The sequence below is a fragment of the Mustela lutreola genome, chromosome 11, assembly GCF_030435805.1.
Source record: "Mustela lutreola isolate mMusLut2 chromosome 11, mMusLut2.pri, whole genome shotgun sequence".
NCBI lineage: Eukaryota > Metazoa > Chordata > Mammalia > Carnivora > Mustelidae > Mustela > Mustela lutreola.
In genome coordinates, this window is record NC_081300.1 from 94,826,799 (window position 1) to 94,849,354 (window position 22,556).

Consider the following 22,556-nt stretch of genomic DNA (forward strand, 5'->3'; position numbering starts at 1 on the left):
AATAAAATACAAGTTAAAATGCAAAAAAAAAAAAAGAAAAAAGAAATTATCTACATTCATAAACATTTTTGGCTTTCTGTGTTTGGTAGTTTTGATATTATAAAATATTAGCTTATGGTAAGTGGTAACTTAAATTATACTTTAAATATTTAACAAGTTTTCTTATTTTGGTAGAGTACGTAAATATATACACATACAGATTTTTGGTGAATAATGGTTTTGTTATAAATTCTCAGCCTAAAGAGCTTTAAAAAGTTTATTTCAGATCTTTCCATTACACATTTACAAATTCTGGCTTGACTTTTTAAAACACTGGATTTCCGGTTTATGTAATCTACGTAGGTAGATTGCATAATAAGTTTGGCCCAAAGCCTTAACATTATTTTTAGTTCTGTTGTGCTAACCATATATTAACATGTAAAAATTTATTAATGGCAAAATCACAAGTTTTCTATTCATCCCTACAATTTCCCCCCTTTTTAAGGGACTGGGGAAAGGGAGCGAAGAGAAAGTGTTTAATGACTCAGACTAATAATTAGGCAGTCATTCCTATGTGGTTTCCGATTAAATCTATATCCTGGCTTCTTTGGCTATTGGGTGCCTAGTTCTTCCATCTTTTACGTTCTTAAACTACATGTAATCAGAGATGTAAAGAATCAAACTTAAATGTTTTTAAAGATTTAAAAGTCTTAAATGTTATTTTCCCTAGATGAAAGAAAGATTTGGGACATATGGGTTGCTCTTTTGGTTGAGCATTTGACTCGATTTTGGCTCAGGTCATGATCTCAGGGTGGTGAGATCAAGCCCGTGGTCAGGCTTCTCCCTTAGCAGGGAGTCTGCTTCTCACGTTCTCTCTCCAATAAAGAAATATAAATCTTAAAAAAAATAAGAGAGATTCAAATTTTAGAAAATACAAATTCATCTATAGTGACAAAAAGGAGATTAGAGGTTGCCTGGGAATAGATAGAGGGACAGAAAAGGGCAAAAACGAGCTTTCACAAAGGACACAAGAAAATATTTGGGGGTGATGGGTGCATTTATTATCTTGATTAAGGCTCTGCGCTTTACAGTCTGTACATTATGTCAAAATTTATCAGGTGTACACCTCAGATATATGCTGTTTATTATATGTCCATTTTACCTCAGTACAAATGTTTAAAAAAAAATGTAAAAACAGGGGTTCTCTTACATTTTAAAATCTTCTCTTAATAGTTTTAACTTAAGACCTTATAAAGTAGTCATATGTTCTATGTAGCTTTTAAAAAATTATCTTTCAAAATCCTGGTGAAATTAAACATAAGGTTACTAAGATCGCAGCAAACTTTGGATTAAAAACCCTCTGGAAACATCCCACTGGCCTTACTATAGTTTAATGAGTAGCTTCTTTTATATAATAAATCTCATGAAAGTGTAGAGTATAAAGATGAATTAACTTCCATGAGTGTTTTATAATATGGCTGTTACTGTGAAAAAATACAAAGCACATTCTTACACTAAAAATAATTTTTATTTATATAAATGGAAACTTTCCATAAGTCATTTTTCGTTAAAAAGTTTAGATAGACCTTCTTAAAGGAAATACCTGGAGCAATTAAACATATTTCATCTACTCTTTTCCCAGGCTGTTGAATACAACCCTTAAGGCTGTCTTTCAGAAAGATATCAACAAAGCAAGAACTTCTCTACTTGCTGCTCCCCACACCCTGTCCACCCCCAAAGAACATATATTGCATACATAATATCTTATTTTTATGCTTTTTTCTTACTTTTTTTCAGCCATTTTTTTCTTACTTTAACTCCCCTCCTATCTGTGGAAATGATCATTCTGTTCCTATCCAGGGATTTGGTCTCTACTCCTACCTCCTAACTACTTAACAGACCATTTACTAAAGGCCTGTTGTGTATAATTTAGCATGCTAGGGCCTGGAAATAGAACAATTATGACTCGGTGACTAGTCTAGGGTTGAATTGAGTCAGATTGAGATAATGCCAACAACTGCTGCAGAACATTCAGTGTACGGCCCACGGGAAAGGCAGCTATCCCTTCTCACCTTTTCCTCCTAGATCTTCAGTCTCCGATTGTCTGACTGACTCTCTTCCGCAGCACACAATCACCCCACGCTACTACCCTCTCACTGTCTAGGCAGGGCACTGTCTTCCTCATTCATTTGTACGCTCCCTCCCTCTCTTGCCTCCTTTTCAAAGATAAGCAGTCAGAAGGAGCCTACCCTTTTCTCTCTCTCTCCTTCATCTCCTATTTGTATGTTCTTTCAGGTCACTGTGCCTTGGCACGGAATGTCTTGTACTCCTTTGCTTTCCAACGTGAATTTAACTCGGGGGCCACTTCATCCAGGAAGCCATTTGAGTCTGTGATAGGGTTTGGTGCTTTGCCTCTTTGTTCTCACAGGATCATGTGCTGAGCTTCATCAGCAAATTTGTAAAGCTGCGTTATCACTGTTCACTGCCTGCCGTTCTGTATTAAACTGTGAGAACCTAAGTCTCTTTTCTTTCTATTCCTAGCACCCGGCATAGTTCCTGACATGTAGTAGATGTTCAACAAATACTGAATTAATGCACTGTAGGTTTGAGCCAATTATTTCTATTAGTACTTAACAATGCGACTGATTTTATTATTTAGCAGCAATATTACTTATATTAATGTTATATCGACATTTCAAGAAATGCATAAAATACAATTTTATTTGTGAATTTTATTACTAAGTGAATAATTATGTATTTCCTGGCCCAAACAATTTTTCTTTAGCCTAGAAAGCCAAAGAAAAATAAAAAACTAACAATTCAAATAAAAAAATGAAATGTTGCTAAACCTATAACCATCTTTGGATATTTTGTTTAGTTGTCAGAATTAAAACATAATAGCAAGAAATATCTAACCTAGTAAGATTGAGGATAACAGATACTACAGAAACACATTTTCAGGTGAACATTTTAAATTGTATTAAACTGTACTGATTAATTGTTTTTCTGCATACCAAACTTTCCATTCTTATACATGTTACCTTCATTTAAAAAAAAATCCACTATTAATGGTAAGTTCTAATACTTTTAGTAAGAGTAGGCCTATACAAATTACTTATTGATATTAATTTTTAAATTACTATATATAATGGGTTTCTTTTGAAGATTTATCTTACTTTATTGCAGTAAATTGTGAAGGAACCCACATCAAATCCAAAGAACATATGCTAAAAAGATAGAGATTATACTAAGGAGAAAAAAATCATAAAAAAAGTATTTTCTTTGTCCTAAAAATTAACATTCTCCTAAAAAGTGAAAACTTAGTGAATGAAGAATGAAATGACCCCAACAACTAAATGCCTGGCAACTTCCAGGTATTGCTTGAATCTGAATTGTAAGACTAAGAGGTGTAAGAAAGTCTATGGAAAGCCGCTAATTAACATGTACTAACCATGTACTTTGTAGGCAACACTACACTGGTTTTTCAAATATTAATTAAATATACCGTATTTCCTTGGTGCTGAGATACCACTGATAAAGTAATAAATACCATGGTAAAAGTGTATGTAAAATGTGAGATGTATCCCAAAGGCAAAAACAATTAAAATGGGAAAGAATAAGTGTCTAGAATTAAGGATATACTGTATTATCTCTTTCAAAAACTTTATTGAGATATACATTACATGCCATAGAAAAGTGTATAATTCAATGGTTTTTAGTAAATTCAATGGTTTTTAGTAAATTCACCGCAATCAATTTTAGAACATTTTTATTGGCTTGGAAAGCAGCTCTATGCTAATTAGCATTCCCTTCCTCCCCACACCACACATACACACAGCTGTGTTCTCCTATAACCCCCTACCCCCAGGTAATCACTAGTTTGATTTTATCTTTCTAGATTTGCTTATTCTGGACATTTCATACAGATGGGACTCTTACAATATATGGTCTTTTGTGACTAATTTCTTTCACATAATATGTTTTTGAGGTTCATACATGTCATAGTATGTATCGGTACTTCATGCCTTTGCATTCCATTGTGTGGATACAGCACATTTTATTTACTCACTCATCAGTTCAGGGACATTTGAGTTGTTTTCACCTTTTGGCTATTATGAATAAGGCTGTTGTGAACATTTGTGTAAAAATGTTTGTATGGACACAGGTTTTCAATTCCCTTGGGTAGATACCTAGGAATGAAACTGCTGGGTCATGGTAACTCTGTTTAACATTCTGGGGAATTGCCAGATATGTTTTTCAAAGCAGTCACACATTTTATACTCCCACCAGAAACATATGAGAGTCCCATTTTCTCCACACTGTTGCCAACACTTGTTACTGTCTATCTTTTTTACTCTAAGACTCACAGCTTAAGAGTATAATATTTCATATAATACTACAGAAAGATGAATTAATCCTTGAATAGTTAGATTTTTATACTGAAATATTTCTCCAGTACCAATGAGAGCTTTCCACTGCTTTTCCAATTTACACGGTCTCCCTTCTGATGAACAAAAAAACTTTAAAAATACCTAGGATGGGTTTGGTGGTATAATCTGGAAATATTACAATAATTTATCGTCTAAGTAAAGCTAATATGACAACAGAGCCAGGGATACCCATGTCATTAGCACTACCCAATATATGAATAAACACTCAGCTTTAAGGGTCCAACATTTTACTCCTTTTTTTTTTTTTTTTTTTGTAAGCCTAGGCTCTAAAACAATTATTCCCCACCCATCTTTTTGCTAGTGTCCATCCTAAGTGTTTCATATGCTCCTTCATCAGAAAGCCTCCGTCCATGGTGGTTTTCACACCCTTCACTCTCTGACCAAACAGTGAATGGGAAGTATAAAATTCCAGGTAAAAACTAAAGGATGTCTTCAACAGAGCTCTCATTCATCAACTAGGAAATGACACTCTAAAATGCTTAGCTATCACTAGACTATAATTAATTAATGTGAGTTGACTGCTTTAAGGAAAACTACTGACTTAAACTAATATTCTCTGATCATCTGTATCATATAATAGTTTCCACTTACTTTCAGGCTTTGCATCTGCTGCTGCATGGCGCATACTTTTCAGCTGATTTTGTACTCTTTGCAGTCTCTGCACTGCATGAAATAGCTTTAAAATACAAATAGATCCATTATTTGCTTAGTCTATTGAAACCTACCACTCACATAGACAAGCAAAGAAAAATACAAGTTCCACACAATTCTTGTGATGTAAAAAGAATAAATAATAAGAACTAAGAAAATTACTATGTTGAGCCCAAAATGTAACTGGTTTTCTCAATACTTTTTCATGTAAAGCTTTTTTTAAAAAAAAGCTTTCAGAAAGTCAATCTTTAGTTATTGGCTGTACTTAGTAATTAAGGAAAAATACTTGGTAAAGAAATATACACACCAGGCTTTACTTGTTATAACACGGTTTTCTTTTTTTCTCTTCTTTTTTTCTTTTTAAGTAATCTCTACACTCAATGTGTGGCTTGAACCCATAATCCGGAGATCAAAAGCTGCACACTCCACCAACTAAGCCAGCCAGGTGCCCCTAACCTCGTTTTCTTAATTCTAAGAAATATTAGCATTCTCACAAATGATGTCCTAGAATAAGACCCTGATGCTAAGTACCATTCAGGGCCCAAGCAATGCAGCTTACTGGCACAGTGGAACCACCACAATGCCAAGTCAAGTTCCAAAAGAGTCAAACATCTTATTGAATAGGAAATGGAGCTGATTTGAAGTATATTTTTAATGTATATGCCTACTCAGTTTTAAGATAGATTTTTAATAAAATAGAAGTAATCCTTTCTAGCCAAATTATTTTTGCCTTAAGGCAAAGTCTAAAAATGTGGAGTATGGTTGATTTTGAGTCTTTTCATTATTTGCTTATTTGCCACGGGAATAAACTGTAGTGGATACTGTGACCAGCAGAATAAAAAATAGATATTCTTATAGCCCCAGAATCTCAGGACACTATTTAGAGATGCTATAATTTTTTTTTTTAAGATTTTATTTATTCATTTGACAGAGAGAACAAGCACACGCAGGGGGAGCAAGCAGAGGGAGAGGAAGAAGCAGGCTCTCCGCCATGCAGGGAGCCTGATTCGGGGCTCGATCCCAGGACATGGATCACGACCTGAGCCGAAGGCAGAGGCTTAACCCACTGAGCCACCCAGCCTATGAGTTTTATGAGCAGTTAATCTTAATGCTTACCATTACAACGAATGCTCTGTAATGTTGGGTCAACAGGAGTTAGACACAGGCCAAAAGGTAGTATAGAGATACAAACTGGGTACAGAACCCCAAAAATAGTATTACTGCTGTTGGTGCCACAAAATCCTCTTAAGAGTATTCCATCCTGTAAACAAACTTCTATAATTGTAGAACTCTTTTTTCTTTACATTTGAACGATCAAAAGGAACTATTTCTTTCATTATGAGAATATAAACTTTTATGAGGATACCTGATTCTTTTGTTCCTGTTTCTGTTGTGCAAGAAATTCTTCTCTCTCTTTTTCAACTCGAAGTTGCCTTGCTATTTTAAGCATCCGTTGATGATTCTGAACTGTCTCCACCTACAGTAAGAGAATAAGTAGTACATGTTACTGTCAAGTTCAAGGAAGAAATTAGCGTGTCATGTGACTCAGACATCCACTTATCATTTCTTTTTGGCAAACAGTACTCCCTAGAGATGACAGTAAAGTTCCAGACTCCAGGTCTCTCAAAGTTCTGGGCTACTGCCTAGGGAGATTCCCCTTCTGTCAATGTTATTTGAGCCGATCCTCAGATGTACACCCATGCCTTGCTTAATCCTTATTACCATTCCTAAATCTTTGCAAGTCCTTGGGACTTGAGGCCAAAGTCTTACAGAGCTAAGTCTTGTCTTACCCTTTTCTTCAAACGTTCAACTCTCTTAATGAGCTGATCCTTTTCTTCCTCCATTGCACTGATATCCTAAAAAGTAGTCAAGGAGACATTATAAGAAAAAAACATTCTTTGTAGATTCAAATAAAATTTTCATATGATTGTGCATCAGCCATTTTCCTACTTAAAACCAGATCGTTAAGGAACAAAGATCCTCTTTTGGATAAAGGGTTTTATTTTATTTCTCCCTAGGGTTCTTTATGCAGGATAATTTATTTGGCAGCTTAGTGTTCATTTAGAAAAGCAACCAAAACAGGTTATAACGTAGCAAGGTAAAGCTGCCAACCAGCACATTTGTGTTCTGATTCCAAATATGGGCACACAGTTTTTCAAAAGTCTTCTATAATGGAAAGTGTACAGGTCTAAAACCATGAGCAACAGCGGCTGACATGCCATCTGTTCTGTTAAATATCAAACTATATATTCTGCCAATTTCCCATCAAAATTATTTTTAAGGCTATGGTGTTTTCAAGACAAAAATTTGTGTCTGTTTTTGCCAATTAACCAATTCCCTTCCTAAAACTAAAGACTTCAAAAATAAATAGCCTTCCTTTTAATCAGCCCCATAATAATTTCTAGTGAAAACAAAAATTCCTTCCTTCCTTCCTAACTCAAACTAATAGCCTAACTATCACAGTAAACTAAAGAGAAAAATATACATAGTATTCAGTATTGTTAGGATCTGAGGAACTAGGCACTCTTACCACTGGTGGCATGGTACGGAAGAACAGTATCAAAAGTCTTAAACATACATATATATACACATACACACACAACATATATACCATGTGGTGTATTCCATATATATATACCATCAAGTCTGGTAATTCCATGTCTGGGAATTTGTCCTAATAAAATACACATGGAAGGTCAAAGACTTCTCTACGAGGAGTCTCACAGATGTTAGTCATATCTAAAATGTGTAAATTACCAAATGTCTGAGAATTACTAAATTAACTATAGCACAATACCATGAAAGTCATTATAAATTATGCAGAAGAATGTTTAATAACAGAGAAACTCATGGTATGACATTGCCTGAAAGATGCAGATTACAACATTTATATATAGCACAATACAAGGAAAAGATTTAAATATATTCATTAAAATGTCAATAGTACTTATCTCTACAGTGTGGGATTATGAGTGAATTATTTTCTATTTCTTGCTTATCATATTTTCTAAAAAGAACATGTTCAAGAATACTTTGGCAATAATGAAAATAAAATGATTAGATTCTTGGTCATTTCATCATTTCAGTTTATTCACACGACATAACAGAGGAACAGTGGATGAATGTCCATCACTCTTCTTTCATACCATAAGTATCCTATTTATAGGTCTTTCTCCCCACTAACTGTGAGCTTATCTTTCATTCCTGATACACTCAACAAATTCTTATTGAGAACCTACTATGTGCATAGTACTGAAAAAGGCACTAGGGATACGGTGATGAACAAGATAGACCATGGCCCTTGCCCTCATAAAGAGAGTTGGGAAGACAGACATTAAAGTAATTATAAATGTGATGAGTATTATGAAACAAAAAGAATTGGGAGAAATTAATCCATCTAGGGAATCAGGGAAGGCCTCTCTAAGGAAGCAACTTTTATTGCTTCCTGATTAAGAAAATAAAGATGTCATGGAATAACTCAGGAATTCTAAAAATACAAAATTCATGAAAGTGAAGTTAGCATACATTTGGGAAAGAATCTATATACCTGGTGAAAATGTTAAATTTTTTTTGGAGATCATTTAGTAATATGTGTCAAAAATATTAATTTTTATAAATTTATCCTAAGGAAACAATTACAGATACCCCCAAATAAATTTATATATGATAATCATGATCATAGCATTATATAATAGCAAAAATAAAATAAATAAAATAAAAAACAAAAAATGGTTAACCTTTCTATACTATGGAAAATTATTTAGTAATTAAAAATCATATTGAGGGACATCTGGATGGCTCAGTGGGTTAAGCAACTGACTTTTGATTTTGGCTCAGGTCATGATCTCAGGGTCATAAGATCAAGCTCCATGTTGGGCTCCGAGCTAGGCGTGGAGCCTGCTTGAGATTCTCTCTCTTCTTCTTTTGCTTCACCACCACCAAAATTTTAAAAAAAAAATCGTATTTAGGGGGTGCTTAGGTGGCTCAGTTGGTAAAGCACTCAACCCTTGATTTTTGCTCAGGTCATTATCTCAGGGTTCTGAGATCAAGCTCTATGTTGGGCTGAGCTGGCATGGAACCTACTTAAGATTCTCTCTCTCCCTCTGCTCCTGCTCCCATTCCCTCTCTAAAGAAAAATTTTAAAAATCATGCTTAGAAAGATAACAGTGTGAATATATCCACGCAATTATTAAAAATGAAAGATACAAATAACTATGTATATAGTATGATCTCAAATACCTACCAATATAAATATACACACAAAGCCTGAATGGATAGCAATTGGATGATTTTTATCTTCTTTGTTCTCATCTCTATTTTCTATTATATATATATATATATATATATATATATATATGATATATACTTTATACTTTATGTAATATATATTCTTTACTACATATATATATAGAGAGAGAGAGAGAAAGAAAGACCCACAATGTAGACCCACAATGTAATCTTTTTAAAATCCATGTTAGGAATCTATATAGTACATAAGAACATATTGTGAATTTACCTTGGTATCATTAATTTCTTCAGTAAAGAATGAGCAAAGTTTAGACAAAAGGAAATCTGTCACTTGCTATCACTAATTCCCATATAGTTTTAAGACTCATACTGAATTAACAAAACAAGCTGGAAAAACTAATATTCAAATCTAAAAAAGATATTGTTACTATATTTTCTTTGCTTTACCCTTCTTATTTCTGCTGTAGAAAATCCAGATGTCTTAAGTTGCTCACATTCTTTATGCAAAGTTTTAAAGGCTTCCATTAGCTCTTCATACTAAAAGACAAATTAAAAAATTATAAACTAATGACTAGATCCAGGAGACTTTTCTTCATCAGGTTATCAACTAACTCATAGTGATTACTTAAATCATTATATAACAGCATTAAAAATACATCCTGAAACATTTATATAAGACACAAAAAAAGTAGGTGTGTATAATCTGGTCATTAAGTACTTCTCCATCTTCCTCTCTGGTTACTTCCCTCACCCACATTCTATACTCCAGCTATGGTGAGCTTTCAATCCTTGGAATATCCACGTCCAGTTTACAAAGCCTATTACCTCTGAGAATACTCTATGACTTCCTCATCCATTACCTGGATAATTTCAGTTCATCTGTCAGGTCTCAGCATGATACCACAATCCTCAGAGAAGACTTCTCTAGTCCTATACTTATTCTAGATCAGAGTGTCATGATATCAGAATAAAAATCATATAAAATTATAATTGCCTAGTTACTTGTCTGTCTTCCTCCATTAGACAGCAAGAGTCAAGAGGACAAGAATCCTATTATCCAGTGCAATTTAGTATCCCTGGATCCTGGCATCACTGATATATTCAATAAAAAGTAGCTGAATGAATGAGAAAAATCACAACTCTTACCCAAAATTCTTTAAAAATAGTACTTTTTGTGAGCACTGACAGAATTTATTCTAGAACTCCTCATTCAGGAAGACAACATGTATTTTTTTATTAGGTTCTGTGCTAGATGACTGGCTAAATGTGTAAGTCATTTTAGATTTACATCTCACACGTTTCAAGAATAAACATGTCTTTATCATTAATTTTTCTACTAATTATTTGTATATATTTAATAAAAGCTATTAATAAACTTCCTCCAGAAAAATTAGGTGTTTTTTTTCCAGAGGAATTAGTTTTTATCAAGTTGATTGATGGGGGAGTGTAGGAAGGAGAAAATATTTCACATTTACACTTCTCTATTTTCTACATTATGTAAAGCCTTCAAATGTAGGAGTTGGGGTACTCTCCTTCTGTTGTAATTCTCCCATGACATCTCCCATGTGATTCTCTACTATAACATTTGATATGATTATTTACATAAGTCTTTCAACACCCAAAATGTCTTAAGAGATCAATATTGACTCTGTTTTGACTAACTGTCATGGCTATCCAAAATAACAAAATAAACGGATGAAAAACCACTTAGTTTTGATTGTTCTGATTCAATCCCAATTTTAAGCACATACTGTATAGAAACAACTCTACAAAACCCTGGAGGAAAATGCAGATGGATAAGGCATGATACCTATCTTCACAGACCTCATAATCTATTGGGATAGAGCGACAAACTATTCACAACAAACTGCACAATCAGTCTATGCATATAGCAAGAATAAAAGCAAAGAGGGCTAAACATAGGCACTTTAAAAAAAACTCAAAGTCCTTTGAAATCTTAAGCCTGAATCTCCTTTTTCCATAGTCTTTGATCAGCAAGGTGCTTTGAAATCCCAGGACCAAGATCCAGACCAGCCAGAATCCTCAGTAGTCAAGAACTTTAAAACAAAAAAATTTATCTATCTATCTATCTATCTATCTATCTATCTATTTGAAGGAAAAAGAAAGAGCATAGACACTTGTGAGTGGGGAGGGGAGGGAGCAGAGCAGGAGGGAGTGGGAAAGGGAGAGAATCCCAAGCAGACTCCAGGCGGAGCACAAGCCTGACCTCAGGACACTGCGATAGTGACTTGAGCCAAAACAAGAGTCAGAGGCTTAACCTACTGAGCCACCAAGGCACCCCAAAAGTGGTCAAGAGCTTTAAGACTATAAGGCCAGAACTCAGTATCTCTAGAAGAAAAGTACATCGAAATTTCAAACTCCTGGCCCTTTCTCTATCTTCTGCCTGACTGGGAAGTCCTCTGAGATCTCAAGCCTAGCTTCTCTGCCTGTACAAAATCCTCTCAGGGGCTCACAGGTCCTGATTTGTCTGGGATAGTGTCAATTTATACTTTTGCCTTCATGTAATTATTATGATAGTACCTTTCTCTCTGACTTGGATGACAAATCGTATAATCATCTAACTGATCAGCAAAGTGCTCTGCATTCCCAAACCTAAAATCCTCTCTACCCACATTTCCTAAGTAATAAATTACTCTAAAATCCTAATTTCAGGATTTTCTTCTATCTATTACTGAAATGGTATTTGTGTGCAAAAGTCGGTATTTTCATACGTGATTATAGTTGAACATTATTAGCCATTTTACCTTTCGGTGCCACCTGGAAATGAAGAGAAGCAAATAAGTTAAAGAGAAATTAACAGGTATTTGAACATGTACACCCTGACATCTACAGATCGTTTAAAAATACCATTTGTGTATTGTATACCTGTTTATTGGTATCAGCCACAGTTTCATCCTGAAGAAACTCACTTGGTACCTCAAGTTTTATTAAAAAACGAGCTAAATATGCTCTTTTCTTCAGTTCATTAGTCCTCTGAAGAAGCCAGTGGAGTACTGGATAAATTACAGGTTTACTTCCAATCACCAGACCCTGACGAAAGGTACTCCTATAAAAAGAAAATAAACACAAGCAGGTGATCATCCTTCACCCCTGGCTTATAACAAATAAACCTTGAAAAGAGATAAAAGCTCAAATCCTAATTTATAATTTCTTGATGGCTTTCCATGACTATTAAAAAAAAACAACACAAAAAACCAAGGCTATTCTAAAGTCATTCTGTATATCAACAATAAACATAAAATTAGGCCTGGAATATATCACTGGACTATAGGGGAAGGTTGTACTGGAACCATTAATTGGTAGTCTGCCTTAATACTTCATTTACTGGGCAAGTTTAAGTGATTATTTTTATCTAGGATGGCAGATAAATGATAAAATGGAATCGTGGAATTTGCCTTGTTTTTTTGTTTTTTTGTGTTTTTTTTTTGGATTGGGGAGAAAAGTGACCCATGTAAGACTTTCACATGACAAAATAATATTAAAAGTTCAAGATTATTTTGAAACTCAGTGACGTACTAAAGCCATTGACACAGAGACCAGGTATTGCCTAGAAAGACTGTAGCCCATTAAAGTGTAGATATTCAAGCACAGCTTTAAGAAAGCAACATGTGATCAAATTCTTACATGTCTGTGGCATTTCCTGGAGGTTTATATTTAAGGATACCAAGAAGGCTCAACATCCTTTTGGCTGTTTGCTCTGGCATCTCCTCTCTGATATCAACAACTTGCTAACAGATAAAGAAATTGAAAAAATATGTTATTGTTGTATATCTAATAAAGAAAAATATTTAAACTCACTGACAAAATTGTTCTACTAGAGCATAACAGGCACAATGATCTCCTCATAAAACAGATTAAGTATGGAGGCCCCCAGATTCCAAGTGAGGGTACATACAAGTCAGATCAGGATTTGTATTAAGAATGTCAAGCTTGGGGTGCTTGGGTGGCTCAGTCGGTTAAGCGGCTGCCTTCAGTTCAGATCATGATCCCAGGCCCCTGGGATTGAGCCCGGCATTGGGCTCCCTCATTGGTAGAGAGCCTGCTTCTCCCTCTCCCTCTGCCTGCCGCTCTGCCTACTTGTGCTCTCTGTCAAATAAATAAATAAAATCTTTAAAAAAAAAAAAAAAAAAAGATGGGGCGCCTGGGTGGCTCAGTTGGTTAAGCAGCTGCCTTCGGCTCAGGTCATGATCCCAGCGTCCTGGGATCGAGTCCCACATCGGGCTCCTTGCTCAGCAGGGAGCCTGCTTCTCCCTCTGCCTCTGCCTGCAACTCTGTCTGCCTGTGCTCGCTTTCTTCCTCTCTCTCTGATAAATAAATAAAAATCTTTTAAAAAAATTAAAAAAAAAAAAGAAGAATATCAAGCTTAAAAAGTATCCAGTAGAAAAGACCAGTGTATAAGGGACATGACCTAACTTGCAATACAATAAAACCTTTTGTAAGAGCATTTTCTTTCTAGGACCAAATCAATTTATGTTTGGAACAGGGAAATAATTTCTAAATAAGGTACAAGCAGATAATCTAATTTTTAAAAGATTATTTATTTATTTATTTGACGGACAGATATCCCAAGTAGGCAGAGAGGCAGGCAGAGAGAGAGAGGGGGAAGGAGTCTTGCCGTGGAGCAGAGAGCCCGATGTGGGGCTCCATCCCAGGACCTTGGGATCATGACCTGAGCTGAAGGCAGAGGCTTTAACCCATTGAGCCACCCAGGCGCCCCAGATAATCTAATTTTTAAGCTAGTAGAGAAATCTTAAACATCATTTATTATTACTTTACAGGCATGAAAAATAAGGCCCAAGAGTCACAGATATTTAGAGGCAGAAAATGACTTTCCTGCTATCCTTTTCATCACAAGAAAGAGAAAATTCTTACCTTTGGGTCAATTTCAGCCAGAACATCATTGAGAACTTGCAATAGTTGCATTGGCTCCAGGGAATCAAATGTGATTAAATTATAGTTCTTCCTAAAAGGCTCTTTATTGAGATTGTCCACAATGAATTTGATTTGATCACTCATAATTGGGTCTTATAACTAAAAATAGAGATAAAATTCCTCAGTACTGGTAACAAACATTCCAGAAAAAATTTAGTATTAAGTTTATAGGAAGTAGGAATGAAGAGTATTAATTCTCTGGGGCATACAAAATGCTGTGAAAAGGGTTATTTTATTGAAAGAAATCAGGATATGAAGACTTTATTTTGAATGTTTCAGTATATACTGCTAATACTGAATACCATGTTTTGTATATACATCTGGTAGGATAGCAATCATCTGAATTAACACTGAGTTCATATGGACAAATGAATAATAAATCCCACCTACAATAACATCTCTCCCATTCAGCTCCACAACTACCCAGGGGTAAAAATCTGTAGGCTACAGACATGCTTCTAATTTTTTTTTTTTTTTTTTAATTAGCAGCCCATGTTTAAAAAGTGGGAAATTTTTTTTTTTAACGATAAAAATCCAGACATCCAGTTTCTCTTCCAAATCAGATCTGGCAACCGTGGGCACATAACTGTACACAGCCACACCCAAATGAAGCCAAGCTAAGGCTGCAAGCTTCAGTCTCGATGTGCATTCTTTGGTTTTCTGGTTTCCTCCACCAAGCACTCTTCACCCACTGACGTTATGGACTGTAGGGATCGACTCTGCCACCATTGACTAATTCAGGCCTATGTTTCCCTGTGCCTTCAATAAGGAAACAGCCTCGAGTTTTCTGGCCCCTGCCTCTCCTATTCCAAATCGTTTGTGTGCTTCTCATTGCTCACAAAATAAATTCTAAATTTCTTGAATTTTGATTTTTCAGATGTAACTCAGTTGAGTTTTCCCACCTTCATTTTTCCAAACTGTTACCTTTCACTCTTAAATTTCACCCGACTGAAAAGTTACTGCTCCTTAATTTTTTCACCTGTCTTCAGTTAATGCTGTTTTCTTACCTAGAAAAACTGTCTCCCGATCTCCACAGGTGCAGATCCTTACCATCTTTCAGGGTTTGCCCTCCAAATGCACATTCTTCCAGGAAGTCATTCTCAAGCTATCTCCCACATTCTCCATCAGAATAACGGCAGCAGCACCTGCCCTGGAGGCTAACCACATTTAATCTGCACTGTTCTCCTAGAGTTATTTTTCTTTTTCTTTTTTTTTTTTAAAGGTTTTATCTTATTTATTTGATAGAGAAAGAGATCACAAGCAGGCAGAGCAGCAGGCAGAGAGAGAGGGGGAAGCAGGCTCCCTGCTGAGCAGAGTCCGATGTGGGGCTCCATCCCAGGACCCTGAGATCATGACCTGAGCTGAAGGCAGAGGCTTAACCCACTGAGCCACCCAGGCGCCCCTAGAGTTATTTTTCTGTTTTGTACTAGTGACTCATGTATGGTTTCTCTTCTCTATTAAATTGTAAATTCCATGAGGACATTTTTGTGCCTAATTCTATCTGTGAATACCCACTGCATCAAAACTGAATTCTTCCATTGACTGGACAAATGTGTTCACGGGCCCAAGGCCAGAAAAAGAAAGATAAGCCCAAGTCAACTGGTCGTGATCTTAAGTTTTAAAAAATTAAATATCTGATTATTTAACTGCTGAAGCAGCTTTACCATGGTTCCTAGTGTTTCCTGCTTGAGGGTATCAATTGTTTAATATGGGAAGAACTGGCAGAAATTTTGCAGGCAGGTAATTTTTTAAAATTAGCAATTTAAAAAAGGAATTAAAAAATGAACTGCTAAGAAAAGAAATTTTTAAAAATTACTTCAGTGCTCCCTAAGAGTTTTTAACTAAGAAATGAATAGATGCTATTTTATCAAAGACATTAGTTGGGGCTGCATGCATTTTGCTCTGAAATAGATTTTAATTGGGGGGGTGGAGCTGCATATTTGTAAAACATTAAATCTAAAACTATGAATCAGTGATTATTATTGTTAAAAAATGAGTCAAAAGATAGTAGAAAGGATAACCAATGTGCTTTAAAAAATTCGAGGCTTCCTTTAATCTACAAAAGGAAAACTTTTACATAAATGAAATAAAAATCCACCTCGGAGATGCAAGTTTTTCGTTGTTAAAAATATTTTAAGTAAAAATCCACGTCATAACCTTCCCATACATATAGAAGTTTAATGATTTAGAAATTATATGTATATAATATATAACATATATATACACACACATATATTTTTTCCCTTTCAAAACAAGACACTTGGATAAACGAGTAAAATGTTACCAGGAGAGGAAAAGAAACTAGTCGGGTTCCCCCTAGGTGCCCACCAGCTTTCTGATGGTCACCAGCTAAGGACAAAGATGTACTGAACAGGTAGGTTGTCTATGCCCAGCGGGCTCTGCGCTCTAAAATTAGCAAAAGCAATTACTCTCCCTCTGCCAGCGGAAAAGTCGCCACACTAATTCACGAGCACTTACCCACATAAGAGCCCAAGGGGGTGGGGGGAAGAATTAAAACCAGGACGTGCGTCTATCTGGCACAACTCGGGACGGAAACGACGCTGCCCTGGTCCCAGGCCGGCACGAGCGCGGGACCAGCAGCCTCTTAGGATTCCCAAAAATAGTGTCCCACCCCGCCCCGCGCCCGGGGCTCGGGACAGTGGACAGGGGACCCCACATACGACCCAGACCCCTCGCGGGGGGTGATTTGGGCTCCCCGACCGCTCAACCTTCGGGGGAGCTGCCTGGATCCTCGCGAGGCCCATCAGGCACCGACCCCGGCGTGGAGGGCTTAACTGCTGCGACCCTCCCCTGGCGAAGGTGCTGCTCTGGGAAGGGGACGAGGAGGGAGTTCTCTTTTGGGGAGTGGGGGGCTTCAGGGAAGTTTCCGAGCGCGTCTTGGCGAGGTTACCTCAAATTCTCCTCAAGAAACCACTTTCCCCCCCCGCAGGAGGCATCCAGGCTCTCCAGGGTTCCTAGAGACGAGCTCCCTGGCAACGGTTGCTAGGCCGTGAGATTACGTCACTTCCGGCGGGTGGGCCAGGCCGTTTCCGCGGGGCCCTCGGGGGCACGGTAGGGCCGAGGTCCCCAGCGGGGAAAAGTGTGGTGCCCGGCCCACGTGCAAGTGCGTTTACTAGTCCCGTGCCACGGTGAGGACTGGGGACCACTGTACTTCGTGATGTCAGCTGGCAAGGAAAGTATGAGGGGAAAAAACATGAAATTCCTCACGCCCTGAAAACTTAGTTGCCTGTCCAAACATCTTGGAAGAAAACATCTTGGAAGACTGATTTAGTATCAGTCTCAGAGTAAAATAAAACAAACAAAAAAGGGAAACAAATTCCTTATGAGGCATCTCCTATTTGCCTTGCTCTGCGATGGCTGCTGGCGATGCAAAGGAAGCCAGGAATTACTACAGGGCTCCTGTTTTCAAGGAGCATAGTCTACTGCGGATAAAGAGACCACTGAAAGGCAACTCCAAAACTATCACAAAAGGATAATGGGGGAGGCCAGATGAAGTATATCCTGAGTTTATTTGGGTCTGAAGGGCCCGTACAATCAGGAAGGTTTCCACCAGATAAAGTGATGTTTAAGGATCAGTGAAAATTAGCCACATGGGATATTTTTTTTTGAGCAGAGGGAACAGAACATTGCAAGATGACTCCATTGCTGGTTGCCTTCTGACTACTGAACAGAAACAGGCATCCTGCCGGGCACCTGGGGGAAAACGAAGACCCATCCCAGCTCACAGATGGTCCTGAGAGTTGGAGAAGGCAACACTGAAAACCTTGAAAAGTTAAATAATTTAAATAACTTTGGGAGGAATAGTGAAAGATTCATATAAGGAACTGAATAATTAATTGATCCTGGTGGATGTATTGGTGGATGTATTAGGAGATTCCCTGGGCCACCAGGATTTGAAACCTGGGTCTGCCATCTTGCAGCCTTACCTCTCTGACCTTTCCTGATCTCCTCTATAATATATGGCTATAATACTACTTTCCTCAAAAGGCTGATGTGAGAATTAAGTGTGTCAAAATAGGTAAAGTCATTTGAATAGTGCCTGACACTGGAAGAGCTAATGACATTTTACCTTTTTCCCCTACTTTTTAAAAAGCGAGATGGTTAGATTTGCTCCTTCTACAGAGTCTACAGATGTAGGCTCTAGAAAGATAAGAGTGGTTTATTGGGTAGTTTTTAGTTCCTCCTCTGCCTGTTGCGGCTATTATAGAAGCACTATAATTTTCAGTTATGAGAATGCAATCCTGTGTAAATTGGAGTAAGCAATGGAATCTACTCTTTGCACTCAAATTTGAATGGATGTTATGTTTAATGTGGTTGCTCTGGAACCCAAGGAAAAATTTGAGGCCAGTCAGCACACTTCTTGGAATCCACATACTGAGAAGATTATATTCCATCTTGAACCAAAAAAGTGAGACACAGAGAAGCCTGCTCATATTAGGTCTCTGCCTATGTATAGGGCCCAGATACAGGCCAGAGGAAGACTTACCACCCCCTGATTCATTTAAGATAAAACCTTGAATGGATTCATGAAGAGTCCAAGAAGAACTCAGCAACAATTCCACAACACTGAAGGCTGATTACATTCCAAGTCAAGCTACCCACATGAAGAATTTTTTCCTCGTAGATGTTGAGTCTTCCTTATAAACCCCAAAACATGTCTCTTGGCTGAACTGTATTTGACATTTTTTTTTTTTTTGACAGAGAGAGAGATCACAAGTAGGCAAAGAGGCAGGTAGGAAGCAGGCTCCCTGCTGAGCAGAGAACTCTATGTGGGGCTCTATCCCAGGACCCTGAGATCATGACCTGAGCTGAAGGCAGAGGCTTTATAACCTACTGAGCCACCCAGGCGCCCCATATTTGACATTTTTAATAGCTGAAGGGAAGTCCAATTATATGAGATAGTCTTTCTGACGAAGTCCCACCCCTACCCTGAGTCTATTTAAAAAAAAAAAAAAGTTTCTGGGGTGCCTGGGTGGCTCAGTGGATTAACCCTCTGCCTTCCGCTCAGGTCATGATCTCAGGGTCCTGGGATTGAGCCCCGCATCCGCATCCGGCTCTCTGCTCGGTGGGGAGCCTGCTTCCCCCTCTCTCTCTCTGCCTGCCTCTCTACCTACTTGTGTTCGTTCTCTCTCTGTCAAATAAATAAATAAAATCTTAAAAAAAAAAGTTTCATCAATGTGTAATCCACATACATACAGTTCACCCATTTAAAGTATATAATTTACACTAATTCAAAAAGATCTATGCATCCCTATGTTTACTGCAGCATTATTTACACTAGCCAAGGTATGGAAGCACCCCAAGTGTTCACCAATAAACGAATGGATAAAGAAGATACACACACAAACACACACACATACACACATACAGGAATGTCACAGAGCCATGCAAAAGAATGAGATCTGGGCGCCTGGGTGGCTCAGTGGGTTAAGCCGCTGCCTTCGGCTCAGGTCATGATCTCAGGGTCCTGGGATCGAGTCCCGCATCGGGCTCTCTGCTCAGCAGGGAGCCTGCTTCCCTTCCTCCCTCTCTGCCTTCCTCTCTCTCTGCCTGCCTCTCCATCTGCTTGTGATTTCTCTCTGTCAAATAAATAAATAAAATCTTTAAAAAAAAAAAAAAAAAAAAAAAAAGAATGAGATCTTACCATTTGGGACAAAAAGGATGAACCTAAAGGGTATAGTGCTAAGTGAAATAAGTCAGACTCAAAAAGACAAATCCCATATGATTTCACTCATATGTAGACTCTAAAAAACAAAACAAATGAACAAACAAGCAAAAAGCCAAACCATACCTATAAATACAGAGAACAAAGTGGTGGTTGCCAGAGGAAAGGGGAGGTTGGGGGTGGTTAGACTAAATAGTTGAAAGGGAGTAGGAGAAACAGGCTTCCAGTTAAGTAATGAATAAGTCATGGAAATAAAAGGCATCGCACAGAGAGTATAGTAAATGACATTGCAATAGTGACATACGGTGACTGATGGTAGCTGTGCTTGTGATAAGCATAACATATAGAGAAACTGAAGCACTATGTTGTACACCTGAAAACAATGTAACAATGTGTGTCAAAACTCAAATTTTATTAAAAATTATTATAAAAAATAAAGTACATAATTCAATGGCTTTTAGCTTAATCACAAAGTTGTGTAGCCATCACCACTATCTAATCACAGAACATCTTCATCACCCCAAAAAGAGAGCCCATACCCTTTAGCCATCAAAAAAAAAACCAAAAACTTGCCACCACACAGCCCCTGGAAACCACTAATGTGCTTTCCTTCTTTAGGACTATACCTCTCCTGGATATTTCATATAAAAGGAATCATTAAAGTATCAGTCTGGCTTCTTTCACTTAGTATAATGTTTAAAAGTTCATCTGTGTTGTAGCATGTATCAGTACCTCATTCCATTTGTGGCAGAATAACAGTCCATTGTCCATCCATTCCTCAGCTGAGGGACACTGAACAATGTGCTATGAATATCTGTGTACATACCTCCACTGCCTTATGGATAAAGCACTTCCATTGGCTAAGTCAGATGAGCAGGGGCATGAGTAATTGGGAGGTAGATGGTTATTCATTCTTGGGTTTGTCTTTTCCTTTGAATTTTTGTTAATTTTAGCCTCTTGGGTGCTCATGGTTGTAGACCACAGAACCGAAGAGGTGGATTCCTTAGTAGTTTTTGGTTGTAACAACAAACTGTTGTTGCAACCTACTTGTCCCTTGCTACCAAAACACTAAAATACCCGATCTGCTTCTCACCTGAAGCCCTCTGATAAGAAGATGCTGTTAAATGGAAGTGTGCTTTAAAAGTTCACCAGCCTCTAGTGGAGAAGAGGGTGGGGACAGGTGTGGAGGAGGTGAGAGAAAATAGAAGCTGCCCCTTACAACTCCCTTATTAAACCTTGTAGATACTGCAAGGCTATCCATGGTTGTGAACTTCTCCTCTGGTTATTCAGAGGATGGGAAAAAAAAATCACTCCCGGTCAAAATGTGTTTTTCAAGACTCAGTTTAGTACAAAATTAAAATAAGGAGGGGGCCTTTATTTCATGTAGTTGTGAAGTCCAAGGATATTCTGCCTTCAGGTACAGTGTGATCTAGGTCATCTTGATATTCTTTCTCCCTTCATTTCACTGTCTCTTATCTCCACTTCCCTCTGAATGGGCTGCTATTAGCAAGAGGTTTATTTTCTTCCCGCCTAGCAACCTCACTAAAACTAGAGTCTTTTTTCCAACAGTTCCAGCAAATTCCCAGGGATGACCCTCACTGGTCTCAAGTGTGTCAGGCCATTCTTGAATCCATTGCTATGACTCTGATAGATGAATCTGAGGAGGGCTGCTCCAAAAAAGGAAGAACTGGATTCTGTTACCAGAGGTAGAGATGCAGTGCAAACAAGAACAACAGATGTCTCTTCCAGAAGTCAGGGAAGGTGGTTAAATCTTAAAATCTGGGTAGGCAAAACCAGAAGAGGAAGAAATGAGCCTGTACTTATTCTGGAGAGCACCCATATCAGTGCAAACTTTCTCCCCGATTTCCTCCCAACAAATAAATCATCTTTCTTCACTACAGGCTTCCATCGTGGGCCAAGTGAGGTCTTAAGATATCCGCAGACTCCCCAGGTCTCCACAAAAATCTGAGGATACTATGAACATAATGCCTCCAGTCCCTTTTCATTTCATAACTTCCAAACAAGAACTTTCCTGTGCAGAGCATGGAAAGCCAAGCCAATTTTCTGTTTTTGGTATTAAATTTAGACCTTTCATCCTGACCATGAGATATTTCTGGATTCTGCATGAGTATTCAGAGAATGCCAGTTTTCAAGATGCTATCCCATCTGGGGCTACTCTGCACACTGCCCACTTTATCTCATTCTTTTAAAACTGGGAAAAATGACCCAGGCACAGGAACGAATTTGGAAGTGGGTTATTCTGCTATTCATTAATTGTCACTTAATGCCATTGCCATCTAGGTTAGTTGGTGAGGAAAGAAATGGAATTTAAATGAAAACCTGAATTGAATTTCACCTATATCCTAAATTGCCTTAGCTCTGGCAATTTAATTTTGTGGGTATGCTTAGTAGTAGAATGTGCTCTCCTAAAAGATAAAAAGATAACTAATATGTGAAACATTCACCTGGATGGGTGAGACTGCAGAGGTGTTGTTAAATGTGTGTGTGGTGGGGCGCCTAGGTGGCTTAGTGGGTTAAGCCTCTGCCTTCAGCTCAGGTCATGATCTCAGGGTCCTGGGATGGAGCCC

General features: G+C 37.6%; 1 protein-coding gene across 9 annotated transcripts in view; it reads right to left on the minus strand.

The window, feature by feature from the left end:
* The window catches only part of IFT81 (intraflagellar transport 81), a 196,933-nt gene that overhangs the window by 67,393 nt on the left and 106,984 nt on the right, over positions 1-22,556 (minus strand). For 4 of the 9 annotated variants that reach the window (XM_059140884.1, XM_059140886.1, XM_059140881.1 and 1 more), the window contains 7 exons: positions 14,223-14,381; positions 12,975-13,078; positions 12,216-12,396; positions 9,777-9,866; positions 6,872-6,937; positions 6,448-6,558; positions 5,022-5,106 (listed from right to left, as the gene is read on the minus strand). In XM_059140884.1, the coding sequence (XP_058996867.1) occupies positions 5,022-5,106; positions 6,448-6,558; positions 6,872-6,937; positions 9,777-9,866; positions 12,216-12,396; positions 12,975-13,078; positions 14,223-14,366 (781 nt within the window). In that variant the 5' untranslated portion in view covers positions 14,367-14,381. Of the gene's footprint in view, positions 1-5,021; positions 5,107-6,447; positions 6,559-6,871; positions 6,938-9,776; positions 9,867-12,215; positions 12,397-12,974; positions 13,079-14,222; positions 14,382-15,289; positions 15,433-16,760; positions 17,140-17,193; positions 17,398-22,556 lie in introns of those variants that run through there. The other 5 variants (XM_059140883.1, XM_059140885.1, XM_059140880.1 and 2 more) reach the window with 5 other exon arrangements.